This window comes from Erithacus rubecula, assembly GCF_903797595.1.
Source record: "Erithacus rubecula genome assembly, chromosome: 18".
NCBI classification, from domain to species: domain Eukaryota; kingdom Metazoa; phylum Chordata; class Aves; order Passeriformes; family Muscicapidae; genus Erithacus; species Erithacus rubecula.
The window spans coordinates 13,404,414-13,418,910 of record NC_136670.1 but is presented as its reverse complement, the minus strand read 5'-3'; the positions used below and the strand labels follow the sequence as shown (position 1 = coordinate 13,418,910).

Sequence of the window (14,497 nt, the reverse complement as noted above, 5' to 3'; positions counted from 1 at the left end):
GAGCTCCAAAGCTTCCCTGGGCCTCTGGCACCACCTATGGATGGCACAGGACACTGGGAGCTGAGGAAACTCTGCCTGCAGAGCTCACTCCACCACCCAGCACGGGGAAACCCACTGCTTTTAGCTTGTGGGACCTTTGCACGGGCAATTGCATAGTTCAGAATACAGCCTGGAATTCTTTCAGCAGAGAAATGCCCATAAGAAATTATAAATATAATAATATTTATTATAAATATGTATGTATGTATAATATTATTATAAATATAATATTAAATTACCATCTCCTCGTGATGCAACCTGAATTTCTGCTGGAGTGACCGGCCTTGGATTCGAAGTTAAAAAAAAATAAATTTAATTCAATCATTTCTTTTAATGTGAAAAGAAGACCCAAACTCTAATGCACTTTTACCACCCATGCAACTCCCACCAGGCAGCATCAAAATAAAAACAAAAGGTAAGTAGTGTTTGTAAAAAATATATTTCCAGTTGTTTTGCTCTTTAATTACAGGCACCTCTGACAATCATCACCATGCCAGGGAGAATTTGTGTTGGTGCTAACAAAGTTAGTTACTACTGAGAGAAGGACAACATTCTTCTGCTTTCTAAAAACAACCACCTGGTCTCTGCAGGAGCATTCCAAGTGCCAGGTGCCACCAACTGCTGCAGGTACTGAGGAGCAGCCCCTCAAACCTCAGCTGGGCTGGAGCAGAGGCAGCAGTGGGGGCTCCTTAGAGCTCAGCCAGGAGCACAGAGCTGAGACTAACCCAGTTAAACTCCAGAATCAATCAGGGTATTGTCTTTTTGTGTGTGCATCAAACAACAGGGCTGTTCTGGAGGTAACTCAGCACGAGGTGAGGAGTTTTCTACCAGGCAGTACAAGAGCCATAGCAGGGGATGTCACTGCCTGGGGACACTGGCAACAGTGCTTTTCCAAGGAGCAGAGGCACAGAAATACAAACACATCCTCCTTGTCACACACAGGCTGCTTCCTTCAGTGTGCAGACAAATACAGGGTGGAAGGGGAAGCTATTTGGCTCTGGAGGGCAAATCCTGCATTCAGCTGTTGCTGTGAATTCCTGGCAGGCTCAACACTGCCCTGGGAGAGAGCAGGGCCCAGAGCAGCTCTGATAATCATGGATGGGGTCTGCAGGACACAGAGCAGCTCTGATAATCATGGATGGGGTCTGCAGGACACAGAGCAGCTCTGATAATCATGGATGGGGTCTGCAGGACACAGAGCAGCCCTGCTGATCAGGGATGGGGTCTGCAGGACACAGAGCAGCTCTGCTGATCATGGATGGGGTCTGCAGGACACAGAGCAGCTCTGCTGATCGTGGATGGGGTCTGCAGGACACAGAGCAGCTCTGATAATCATGGATGGGGTCTGCAGGACACAGAGCAGCTCTGCTGATCATGGATGGGGTCTGCAGGACACAGAGCAGCTCTGATAATCATGGATGGGGTCTGCAGGACACAGAGCAGCTCTGCTGATCGTGGATGGGGTCTGCAGGACACAGAGCAGCTCTGATAATCATGGATGGGGTCTGCAGGACACAGAGCAGCTCTGATAATCATGGATGGGGTCTGCAGGACACAGAGCAGCTCTGATAATCATGGATGGGGTCTGCAGGACACAGAGCAGCTCTGCTGATCATGGATGGGGTCTGCAGGACACAGAGCAGCTCTGCTGATCATGGATGGGGTCTGCAGGACACAGCAGGGCCCAGGGCATCCCCTGCTAGTCGGGGATGGAGTCAGCAGGACACAGCAGGGCCGTGTGAGCCCCGCTCTGGATGATGGAGTAGCTCTGCTTGGGGCCCTCGCTGTGGGAGGAGGATGAGAAGATGGGGGCAGGAGGAGCAGCCGTGGCCACGGTGATGCTCTGCCCCCCGTCACTGACCACGGTCACCTGTGCCGCTCCCTCCTGGATGAGGGCGTTGAGCCCCTCCAGGTCGGAGCAGCTGATGGCGGAGCCGGCGATGAAGGCCTGGCTGCCGGGGGGCTCGTGGCCGGGCAGCAGGCCCTGCTCGGGGCCGCCCAGCAGCACGGCCGCCTCCGGCCCCGGCCCCGCGTCCCCCGCGGCGCCCGCGGCCACCGGGGCGGGGGCCAGCACGCTGACGTGGCCCAGCAGCTGCAGGCGGCCCCCGGCCAGCAGCTCCTCCTGGCCCGCGGCCAGCGCCGCGCTGCCCGGGGCCGCCGGCGCCAGCCCGCCCGCCTGGGGCACCTGCTGGCCCACGATGATCTTGAGGCAGCCCTCGCCGTAGGGCGGCGCCGGCGCGGCCGGGAGCGGCAGCGGCGGGTGGCCGGCGGCGCCGGGCGGGCGGCCGGGCTCCACCTGCAGCCGCAGCACGGGCAGCTCGCCGCCCTTGGCGCCGCCGTACGGGCCGTGCTGCTTCCTGTGGCTGCGCAGCGAGTCCTCGCGCACGAAGGACGCCTCGCACAGCTCGCACTTGAAGGCCTTCTTGGCGTCCAGCCTGACCACCTGCCTGCAGCCGCCCTGCTTGGGCCTCTCCCCCTCCTTGCCGCCCGGCCTCTTGCCCTTGGCCTTGTCCCCGTGGGCCTTGCGCACGTGGGTGGCGAGGTTGCTGCGCTGCTTGGTGTCGAAGGCGCAGAGCTGGCACTTGAAGGGCCGCTCCTTGCCGTGCACGCGCTCGTGCACCTTGAGGGCCGCCCGGCTGGAGCACGAGTAGCTGCACTCGGGGCACTTGACGGGCTGCTCGGGCCGGTGGCCGCGCGCGTGCTGCCGCAGGCCGGCCTTGCTGCCGCACTGGAAGTCGCACTCGGGGCACTTGAGGCTGCTGTCGGCGCCGTGCTTGAGGCGCACGTGCGATTTCAGGTTGCCCTTCATGGCGCAGCGCACCTCGCAGAACTCGCACTTGTAGGGCTTCTCCCCCGAGTGCACCCGCAGGTGCCGCTTCAGGTCCGAGTTGATCTTGAACTTGGCGGGGCACAGCTGGCACTGGAAAGGGGCATCGCCTGCAGAGAGCCGCGGGTCACGGGGCTGCTGCTGCTCTGCAGCTGCCAGAGCCCCCTGGCATTGCCAGCACAGGGACAGCACCTGCTCTGACACACTCACCTCCCATTGCTGACACAGGGACAGCACCTGCTCTGACACACTCACACCTCCCATTGCCAGCACAGGGACAGCACCTGCTCTGACACACTCACACCTCCCATTGCCAGCACAGGGACAGCACCTGCTCTGACACACTCACACCTCCCATTCCTGACACAGGGACAGCACCTGCTCTGACACACTCACACCTCCCATTGCCAGCACAGGGACAGCACCTGCTCTGACACACTCACACCTCCCATTGCCAGCACAGGGACAGCACCTGCTCTGACACACTCACACCTCCCATTGCCAGCACAGGGACAGCACCTGCTCTGACACACTCACACCTCCCATTGCCAGCACAGGGACAGCACCTGCTCTGACACACTCACACCTCCCATTGCTGACACAGGGACAGCACCTGCTCTGACACACTCACCTCCCATTCCTGACACAGGGACAGCACCTGCTCTGACACACTCACACCTCCCATTCCTGACACAGGGACAGCACCTGCTCTGACACACTCACACCTCCCATTGCCAGCACAGGGACAGCACCTGCTCTGACACACTCACACCTCCCATTGCCAGCACAGGGACAGCACCTGCTCTGACACACTCACACCTCCCATTCCTGACACAGGGACAGCACCTGCTCTGACACACTCACACCTCCCATTGCCAGCACAGGGACAGCACCTGCTCTGACACACTCACACCTCCCATTGCTGACACAGGGACAGCACCTGCTCTGACACACTCACACCTCCCATTCCTAGCACAGGGACAGCACCTGCTCTGACACACTCACACCTCCCATTGCTGACACAGGGACAGCACCTGCTCTGACACACTCACACCTCCCATTGCTGACACAGGGACAGCACCTGCTCTGACACACTCACACCTCCCATTGCCAGCACAGGGACAGCACCTGCTCTGACACACTCACACCTCCCATTGCCAGCACAGGGACAGCACCTGCTCTGACACACTCACACCTCCCATTGCTGACACAGGGACAGCACCTGCTCTGACACACTCACACCTCCATCACTCTGCATTTTCACAATATCCATGGCCACGTCAAGGTGAACCTCTGCTAATGCCTAATCAATTCCAGAGAGTCTGTTCTAAAGCCATTAAAAAAAAACAAACAAAGCCAAAGCAAACTTAGCAACCTAACTAAATAACTACTCCCTTTTCTATCGTTAATCTAAAGATTATAAGTTAAACAATAAATAAATAAATAAATAAACTAAACAACTACTTCATTTTCTGTCATTAACCTAAAAAATAAATAAATAAGCTAAATAACTACTTCATTTTCTATCATTAACCTAATAAATAAATAAATAAATAAATAAATAAACTAAATACTCAATTTTCTATCATTAATCTAAAGATTATAAATGAAACAATAAATAAATAAAATAACTACTCCATTTTCTATAGTTAACCTAATAAATAAATAAGTAAATAAACTAAATAACTACTCCATTTCTATCATTAACCTAAAAAATAAATAAATAAACTAAATAACTACTCCGTTTTCTATTGTTAATCTAAAAATTATAAATTAAATAGTAAATATCTAAACAAATTTAAATAATTTAAATAATAATGCATTTTAAAAATAAAATAAATTAAGTATAAATTATAAATCTAAATATTTCTCTAAAATTCCTGAGTGTGAAGTCTTCAGGTAAGCATTATTTGGAAGAATTGTGTTATTAGATTCTAAGACACTCTTGGTGAGAGGAGGAAAAAGAAAGAGTTTTTAGTTCAACAAGCATTTATCCTCTTTAATAATCAAACTGCAAATGGCTGATTTATTTTAGAAGTTAATATTTTATAGAGTTTGTGAGAGCTGTATAATTTTGCATAATTTGCTTATCCAGCTACATATGTCATAGGTTTAGCTGCATATTTTTCAAATCAAGTTGTGGCCTACTGTGCTAATCCATGTATCTGTTTAATAATTGAGATACATGGTGTGCTATCTGTATTAAACAGACTTTATTAATGAAGATGCACTGTTTGTTCATCTAGTTTATTTTACAGCCTCAGCTGCACACTCAGCTACTGAATTTTTATCTGCTTTGCTGATGAAGGCACAGTTCATATTTCAATGACTTAATTTTCATAAATGGGGTAGCACAAGATATGAAAAAGAATATAACAAATTCTGGTTCTGTTTGTTTAAAGACAGATCTCTGCACATTTCTGCCCATCCCTAACTGACACTGCCAGGATTTAGATAAAACCTTGTGTCTGACCATAAGATTATTAATCCTAAAAGTAGTTTCACTCAAATGAACAGGAAGCTGATGTTTAGTGACCAGTCCAACAAGTAATTCTGTGAGGATGATCTCACTCTGAACAATGGGGATTACACTCACTTTCTAGAGGATTATTAATTTAATTCCAGTAAGCAATACATTCTACATACCAGTCTTATTTTCTGAAAATTGGGTGTGTGCATGACAGCTTTGCAACCTAACAAGGATAAAATGATTACTTGCAAAATTCTTCTGCCTCCTCTCAGCAAGTAAAATAGAAAAAGTATTTTTTTTAAAAAAAAGATTGATTTTGGAGAAATAGAAGAAGCAGCAAAACTAAAGCTTGAGTTTTAGTATAATGCAATTGATTAAGATACAACACACTGAAAAAGAAAAGTTAGCCTAGAAGGGGCACTCAAGAACCCAAATAATCCCTGTCCATGACTTAAAACCATCTCTGTGACCCTCCAGCCTATACAGCCATAGATGTGAGCACAAGCCCACCTGTGTGCAGGTGCACGGTGAGCTGGCTGCAGCTGCAGCTGCCTTAGGGGCAGATCTGACACTTGAAGGGGAACTCAAATCATCCCTTTGGGGATCTGGACATGACCTAAAACCATCTCTGTGACCCTGTAACCCTCAGAACCACGGATGTGAGCGTGCCCCACCTGTGTGCGAGCGCAGGTGCACAGTGAGCTGGCTGCAGCTCCAGATCTGGCTTAGGGGCAGATCTGGCACTAGAAGGGGAACTCCCTTTTGGGGATCTGGACACCCACACATAATAACCTCTGTGACCCTGCAGCCCTGCAGCTCCCCCCCAGCAGCCAGGGGCCCAGCCCCACCTGTGTGCGAGCGCAGGTGCACGGTGAGCTGGCTGCAGCATAGGGGCAGATCTGGCACTTGAAGGGGCACTACAATCACCCCTTTTGGGGATCTGGACATGACATAAAACCATCTCTGTGACCCTGCAGCTCCCCCCAGCAGCCAGGGGCCCAGCCCCACCTGTGTGCGAGCGCAGGTGCACGGTGAGCTGGCTGGAGTTGCGGCTGGCGTAGGGGCAGATCTGGCACTTGAAGGGGCGCTCGTTGGAGTGGATGCGCTGGTGTTTGCTGAGGCTGCTGCTGTCGGCCGCTGCGTACTCGCAGTGCCTGCACTTGTAGGGCTTCACCCCCGTGTGCGAGCGCATGTGCATCTGCAGCTTGTCCTTGCGGCTGAAGCACTTGCTGCACACCTCGCACTTGTGGGGCTTGTCTCCTGCAACAGCAGCACACACACTCAGGGCTGGGGCAGCAGAACACAGCACACACTCAGGGCTGGGGCAGCACACACACACACTCAGGGCTGGGGCAGCAGAACACAGCACACACTCAGGGCTGGGACAGCACACACACACACTCAGGGCTGGGACAGCAGAACACAGCACACACTCAGGGCTGGGGCAGCACACACACACACTCAGGGCTGGGACAGCAGAACACAGCACACACTCAGGGCTGGGACAGCACACACACACTCAGGGCTGGGACAGCAGAACACAGCACTCAGGGCTGGGACAGCACACAGCACACAGGGCTGGGACAGCAGCACACACACACTCAGGGCTGGGACAGCAGAACACAGCACTCAGGGCTGGGGCAGCACACAGCACACACTCAGGGCTGGGACAGCAGAACACAGCACTCAGGGCTGGGACAGCACACACACACACTCAGGGCTGGGACAGCAGAACACAGCACACAGGGCTGGGGCAGCACACAGCTCACACTCAGGGCTGGGACAGCACACAGCACACAGGGCTGGGACAGCACACAGCACACACACACTCAGGGCTGGGACAGCAGAACACAGCACACAGGGCTGGGACAGCACACAGCACACACTCAGGGCTGGGACAGCACACAGCACTCAGGGCTGGGACAGCACACAGCACACACTCAGGGCTGGGACAGCACACAGCACACATTCAGGGCTGGGGCAGCAGAACACAGCACACAGGGCTGGGGCAGCACACACACACACTCAGGGCTGGGGCAGCACACAGCACACATTCAGGGCTGGGGCAGCACACACACACACTCAGGGCTGGGGCAGCACACAGCACACAGGGCTGGGACAGCACACACACACACTCAGGGCTGGGACAGCACACAGCACACATTCAGGGCTGGGGCAGCAGAACACAGCACACAGGGCTGGGGCAGCACACACACACTCAGGGCTGGGACAGCACACACACACACACACACAGCACACAGCACACAGGGCTGGGGCAGCACACAGCACACAGGGCTGGGACAGCACACACACACACTCAGGGCTGGGACAGCACACACACACAGCACACAGCACACAGCACACAGGGCTGGGGCAGCACACAGCACACAGGGCTGGGACAGCACACACACACACTCAGGGCTGGGGCAGCAGCACACAGCACACACACACACACAGCACACAGGGCTGGGACAGCACAAAGCACACAGGGCTGGGACAGCAGGGCTGCAGTCCCAGCCGGGCCTGGTGCTGCCAGGGCAGGGCATGTCCCCAACAGGCACATGCAGGACAATACCTGAAAGTACAGACACGTCCACATGCTGTTCATAGAGACATTACTTCACAGCAAAATGGCTTTTGTGAAAAAGCTGGAAGGAGGAAACCAAGCCAAAAGAAAACACAGGAACACAAACCTGTGTGTGTGCGCCGATGACGTTCCAAATCCTTCATGCCATAGGAAGTCTTGAACTGGCAACCTGAAAACAGGAAGATAAAGATCATTAAATTCCAGGAAAATTCAGCAAAATAATAAAAATATATTACCTGTTATATATTATTCTAGACATATTTATTTTCAACAGCTTTTTCTTTAAAATTCACTGTTTACAGAAAATGAATTCATCATCTTGTTTACTCACCAAACAAGAGTTTTGAAGTTTTATCTACTTAAAACAGTGACCAGCTCACCTGTGAACTTGAGTTTTCTAATGCTTCCCCTTAGAGGCAGCTCTGCAGAAGTGCTGCAGGTATCAACTCTCCCCAGTGCCAAAGCTCTGATGTTAAAAGGAAAAGGCAGAGGGTAAATCCCCACCTCACCTGGGTACAGGCAGCTGAGTTTCTTCAGTGGCACTGAGGAGGAGCATTTCTTGGACTTTGCTTTTGGGGGTGTAGAGACAACAGCAGCAGCTGGAGGCTCTGTGCTCTCACTGGGCAGGTAGGTTTGGTAGCCATGCTCAAACACAAACTCTGGGGCAGAAACTGAACACAAAAAAACATCATATCAGAGCATTAACTTCTCTAATCAGATTAAAAAATTCTAATTATTGTCTAGTTTCATTAGTTCTCTATTCTGTTTTTTATTTTCCCCAGCAACATTCTTGTTTTTCCTATTTACCTGGGGGAGGAGGAAAGGAAAAAGGTTTTTCTCTTCCAAATACCAAATAAAGATGTATTTGTTTTTCAACTCTGTGTTATAGCCCAAATGAGAAAAAAATTATTTAAATGGCAAATGTTGTCAAAATGGATCACACAAATTATTTTTGTAATTGTTAAAAAAGCTCAGCCTCTTTCAACTCTACTGTTTTTAGCTGTTACTCACAAGAATAACAGGTTAAAATATCTCAGCCAAAGTTGCAGCTTTTAAATCAATTAAACAACATTATAGCCCAAAAGGGCAAATGGATAGAACTGTCCTCATTTTAAAGATGAGTAAATATGAAGCAGAAAAATGACTCACCCAAAACCCACACTGAGCTGAAGGATTATAATACAAAAATTCCTGGAAGTGGGCCCTGAATTCAGTTTGTTTCACTGCTCTTCCAGATTCCCTGCCTTAATCTGTCTATCCAAATTAGAGTCAAATAATTTGAGGTTTAGTGAGGTCCCACACCAAAATAAAACAAAACTATATATAGAAGGGCAAACCTTCACACATGGAACAAAATCCTAATTTTATTTAAATGTCTCCAGGATCAGGACCTCACTCGAGTCTTCACATAGGCAGAAATCTTGAGTAATATTTTTCCTGCCAATGAGTTGTGGGAGCAATGTTAGGGAATGCAGTGTTCACACATAAAAAGGGCTGGATGGGTGCCTGGCAGCAACTCTGTGTCTGTTTTCCATCTAGAGCACTCTTATAAAAAATAAAATGCATAGTAAATTCAGCATTTTTTAAAGTATCGACAATTTTAATTAATTTGCACAATCTAGTTCCACTACACAATAGACTTGAGCAATTCTCTGAGAGAACTTGTATCTCAATTAGCAAATTAAGCAACTATTGCTATAACAAACCCAAGAAGGCAGCACAGCACTGTTTCATTGCTTGGTTACACAACAGCTGATGTGAAAACTGTTCTTTCACCTGGCTCATGGGGACACAGGGACAGAGGGCTGGCACCTGGCAGGTGACATGGCAGTGCCTGGGATGGCTGGGTACCTGACAGGTTTGTGTACCTGTGATGGATTGTACACCTGTGGTGTTTGTGTACCTGACAGGTTTGTGTACCTGTGATGGTCTGTGTACCTGTGATGTTCTGTACACCTGTCAGGTTTGTTTACCTGTGATGGTTTCTGTACCTGTGATGGTCTCTGTACCTGTGATGGTCTGTGTACCTGTGATGGTTTCTGTACCTGTGATGGTCTCTGTACCTGTGATGGTTTCTGTACCTGTGATGGTCTGTGCACCTGTGATGGTCTCTGTACCTGTGATGGTTTCTGTACCTGTGATGGTTTCTGTACCTGTGATGGTCTGTGTACCTGTGATGGTTTCTGTACCTGTGATGGTTTCTGTACCTGTGATGGTCTGTGCACCTGTGATGGTCTCTGTACCTGTGATGGTTTCTGTACCTGTGATGGTTTCTGTACCTGTGATGGTCTGTGCACCTGTGATGGTCTGTGTACCTGTGATGGTTTCTGTACCTGTGATGGTTTCTGTACCTGTGATGGTCTGTGTACCTGTGATGGTTTCTGTACCTGTGATGGTCTCTGTACCTGTGATGGTCTCTGTACCTGTGATGGTCTGTGTACCTGTGATGGTCTGTGCACCTGTGATGGTTTCTGTACCTGTGATGGTCTCTGTACCTGTGATGGTTTCTGTACCTGTGATGGTTTCTGTACCTGTGATGGTCTGTGCACCTGTGATGGTTTCTGTACCTGTGATGGTTTCTGTACCTGTGATGGTCTGTGTCTCGGGGGCGAGGGTCCTGCTGCTGCTCTCAGCCTGTGTGCTGGGCAGGCTCTCCTGGGACACGAACTGGACGGTGCTGGTGGCAGTGGCGGTGGCACTGCCCAGCTGGCAGCCGCTCTGCTTGTGCCCCACGAAGGCGTCCAGGTTGTTGAACTGCTGCTTGCAGATGCCGCAGATGTGGATGTCGGGCGTCAGCTCCACCAGCACCGTGGTGCTGCCGGGGACTGCGGGGACACCGTCAGCTCGGGTGGCACCACCCCAGGGGCACAGGGACATCCCAGCTGGGGGGGCACCCAGAGGGCTCGGGGACCCGCGGGGACACTCGCCCAGGGCTGTGCCATTGCTGCACGGAGCCCTCTGGGCACACAGGGACAGCACCAGTGCCCATGGGCATGGACCATCATCCAGGACAGCACCCAGTGCCCATGGGCATGGACCATCCCCCAGGACACATGGACAGCACCAGTGCCCATGGGCATGGACCATCCCCTAGCACACAGGGACAGCACCCAGTGCCCATGGGCATGGACCATCCCCCAGGACACACGGACAGCACCGCCCAGTGACCACAAAGCATGGACATTGCTCTGGGACACACGGACAGCACCTCCCAGTGACCACGGGTCACTGCCCGGGACACACGGACAGCACCCAGTGCCCACGGAGCATGGACAATCCCCCAGGATCCATGGACCACCACCCAGTGCCCATGGAGAGTGGACAATTCCCCAGGATCCATGGACCACCACCCAGTGCCCATGGAGCATCCATCACCCCAGATCCAAGGACCACTACCGGGCACACATGGACCATCACCCAGGATCCACGGACCACTGTCCAGGATCCACGGAGCACTGACCGGGACCCACGGACCACTGTCCGGGATCCACGGAGCACTGCCGGGCTCGCACGGAGCACTGTCCGGGATCCACGGAGCACTGCCGGGACCCACGGAGCACTGCCCGGGATCCACGGAGCACTGTCCGGGATCCACGGAGCACTGCCGGGCTCGCACGGAGCACTGCCCGGGACTCACGGAGCACTGCCCGGGATCCACGGAGAACTGCCGGGCTCGCACGGAGCACTGCCGGGCTCGCACGGAGCACTGCCGGGATCCACGGAGCACAGTCCGGGATCCACGGAGCACTGCCGGGCTCGCACGGAGCACTGCCTGGGACACACGGAGCACTGCCGGGCTCGCACGGAGCACTGTCCGGGACACACGGAGCACTGCCGGGATCCACGGAGCACTGCCGGGCTCGCACGGAGCACTGCCCGGGACACACGGAGCACTGCCGGGCTCGCACGGACCGCCGCCGTGCCCCGCTGCCCCCGCCCGGCCCCGCCGCCCGCCCGGTGCCCGCGGCGCTCACGCAGATTCCCGGGTTCCCCCCCGCCCCCCCAGCCAGGTTCCCGGGCTCCGCTCCCGCCCGCTTCATGCGCTACTCAGGTTTCGGGGCCCGGGCAGGCCCCGTCTGGCCGGCGCTGGCGCGGCGCGGGCCCCGGAGCGCGCATGGCGCAGCACTTACACTGCACGGGGCCGGGGAAGGCGGGCGCCGCCCGCGCCCCGCCGCGGTTCATGGCGGCCCCGCCGCCGCCTCCTGCGCGGGCCGAGCCCCGCTACCGGCACCGGCCCCGGCACCAGGCCCCGCTCCGCGCTGCTCGGCCGCCGGGCGCCGGCGGATGTGCGGGAACCGAGCATGCTCAGTTCCGGCTGTGAGGCTGCGGCGGTGCCGGCCGTGAGCGGCCCGGGCAGGCAGGGCCTGAGGCAGCGGAGCGGCGGCGCTAAAGCCTGACTGAGCCCCAGAGCCCGGGCTGAGCCCCAGAACCCGGGCTGAACCCCAGAACCGTGCCTGGTCCCGGGCTGAACCCCAGAACCGTGCCTGGTCCCGGGCTGAACCCCAGAGCCCGGGCTGAACCCCAGAGCCCGGGCTGAACCCAGAGCCCTGCCTGGCCCCGGGCTGAGCCCCAGAGCCGTGCCTGGCCCCGGGCTGAACCCCAGAGCCGTGCCTGGCCCCGGGCTGAACCCCAGAACCCGGGCTGAACCCCAGAACCGTGCCTGGCCCCGGGCTGAACCCCAGAGCCCGGGCTGAACCCCAGAGCCGTGCCTGGCCCCGGGCTGAACCCCAGAGCCCGGGCTGAACCCCAGAACCGTGCCTGGCCCCGGGCTGAACCCCAGAACCCGGGCTGAACCCCAGAACCCGGGCTGAACCCCAGAGCCGTGCCTGGCCCCGGGCTGAACCCCAGAGCCCGGGATGAACCCCAGAGCCCGGGATGAACCCCAGAGCCCGGGCTGAACCCCAGAGCCGTGCCTGGTCCCGGGCTGAACCCCAGAGCCCGGGATGAACCCCAGAGCCCGGGATGAACCCCAGAGCCCGGGATGAACCCCAGAGCCCGGGCTGAACCCCAGAACCGTGCCTGGCCCCGGGCTGAACCCCAGAGCCGTGCCTGGCCCCGGGCTGAACCCCAGAGCCCGGGCTGAACCCCAGAGCCGTGCCTGGCCCCGGGCTGAACCCCAGAGCCCGGGCTGAACCCCAGAATCGTGCCTGAACCCAGAGCCGTACTCACCCCTCTAACCTGAACCCCAAGCCCTGCCCTGTCCCAGCCTTCGCCCCCCGGTGTGTCTGGCGTATTTGCTATGTTATTAATCGGACACCGCTAACGGGATGTCTTAAATTAACACAGAGAAGATGCAGATGAGCTGTGGCATTGCAGAGTATTTCCCTCCGCCCTTTCCATGGTTCCTCCCTGCTGTCCTGCAGAAAGTGCTCGCTCAGGAGTGAACTGCACTCGCAGTTCCCTGAGCTGCAGGGCCTTGGGCTGGGCTCTGCTCCGGTGCTGTGCTTCCCACCCCTGGGACTTCCCAGCACGCTAAAATAGGATAAAAAGATGTGCCACAGGACATCAGGAGGAGTTTCGCCATGGAAAGGGTGGCCAGGCTTTGGCAGGGGCTGCTCAGGAGGGTTTGGGGTGTCCCAGGAGGGGCTGCAGGTGGCACTCGGTGCCCTGGGCTGGGCACAAGGTGGGGACCAGGCACAGCTTGGAGATCTGCTCCAGCCTCAGTGGTTGTGGGATTCTGGCTTTGGCATGAGCATTGCAAACACCATTATTATCTCATGAATAACTAATAACTCCCAGCCCAGGACTTTATGGATGCTCTGGAGGAGTTCTCCCTTGCCTGGCTGAGGATTGATGTCTGGGAGTGTAACACTGCACCGGGTGCTTGAGTCATGGAGCAGGGCTGTGCTGAGATCACACTTGACACGATTTGCAGCCTCTGAGGCATAAATCAGTGTGCATGTGTAATGTCCCTCACCCTTAACCCGCCTGACATGACAATTTCACTGCTCCGGGCTCCCCACAAGTGCACTGCAAGCAAACAAGGCCCAGAACAGACAAATGTCAATCATGGGAGACAAGGGAAAAAAAAAAAATCAGAGGCATAAAAAAGTCAGAGCTCATCAGAGACAGGAGTTCCCTGGCTCAGTTTGGACAGCTGTGGCCTCAGTGCTCTCCTGGAGACAGCACAACAAGAAATGGGTGGACTTTAGCCTTCATTCAGAGCTTGCATCCATCTCCTGTCACCCCAGAGCACACAGGAGCTCAAAGAAAACCCTGCCCAAACCTATCCAGGTGCTGGGGACAGAGGTACCTGTTCAGGAGAACAAACCCTGACCCTTGAAATACCACACCACTCATCCTTCCCTTCGCCTTTCACAGCAGGTGGAGCAGGGTGCATTTAAAAGAGAAAGAGAAAAACACATCAATCAGCAGTATAAATGAATAATTGATCAGGATATACCAATAAAAAATCCCCTCAAAACCCATCAAGTATCATAAAGAAAACAGAAACTCGGTTCCAAGCCTGAGGTCACTGGAGGGAGAGCTCTCTCTTGAAGGCTCTGGTGCAAGATCATCACCAGTGAGCTTGGAAATGTGGCCACAACAAACTGAAATGTCAATTGTAATTAAA

At 54.3% G+C, this 14,497-nt stretch overlaps 1 protein-coding gene and 1 long non-coding RNA gene across 2 annotated transcripts in view; one reads left to right on the top strand and one right to left on the bottom strand.

The window, feature by feature from the left end:
* Positions 1-14,497, top strand: part of LOC306809855 — a 639,653-nt gene that overhangs the window by 553,326 nt on the left and 71,830 nt on the right. The gene's annotated exons all lie outside the window — the stretch shown is intronic.
* Positions 1,662-12,232, bottom strand: ZFP64 (ZFP64 zinc finger protein). The gene is made up of 6 exons (XM_079321967.1): positions 12,054-12,232; positions 10,509-10,748; positions 8,433-8,594; positions 8,030-8,092; positions 6,345-6,596; positions 1,662-2,976 (listed from the first exon to the last, which is right to left on the bottom strand). The coding sequence occupies exons 1-6, from the start codon at positions 12,103-12,105 to the stop codon at positions 1,739-1,741; spliced, it is 2,007 nt and encodes a 668-aa protein (XP_079178093.1). The 5' UTR covers positions 12,106-12,232; the 3' UTR covers positions 1,662-1,738.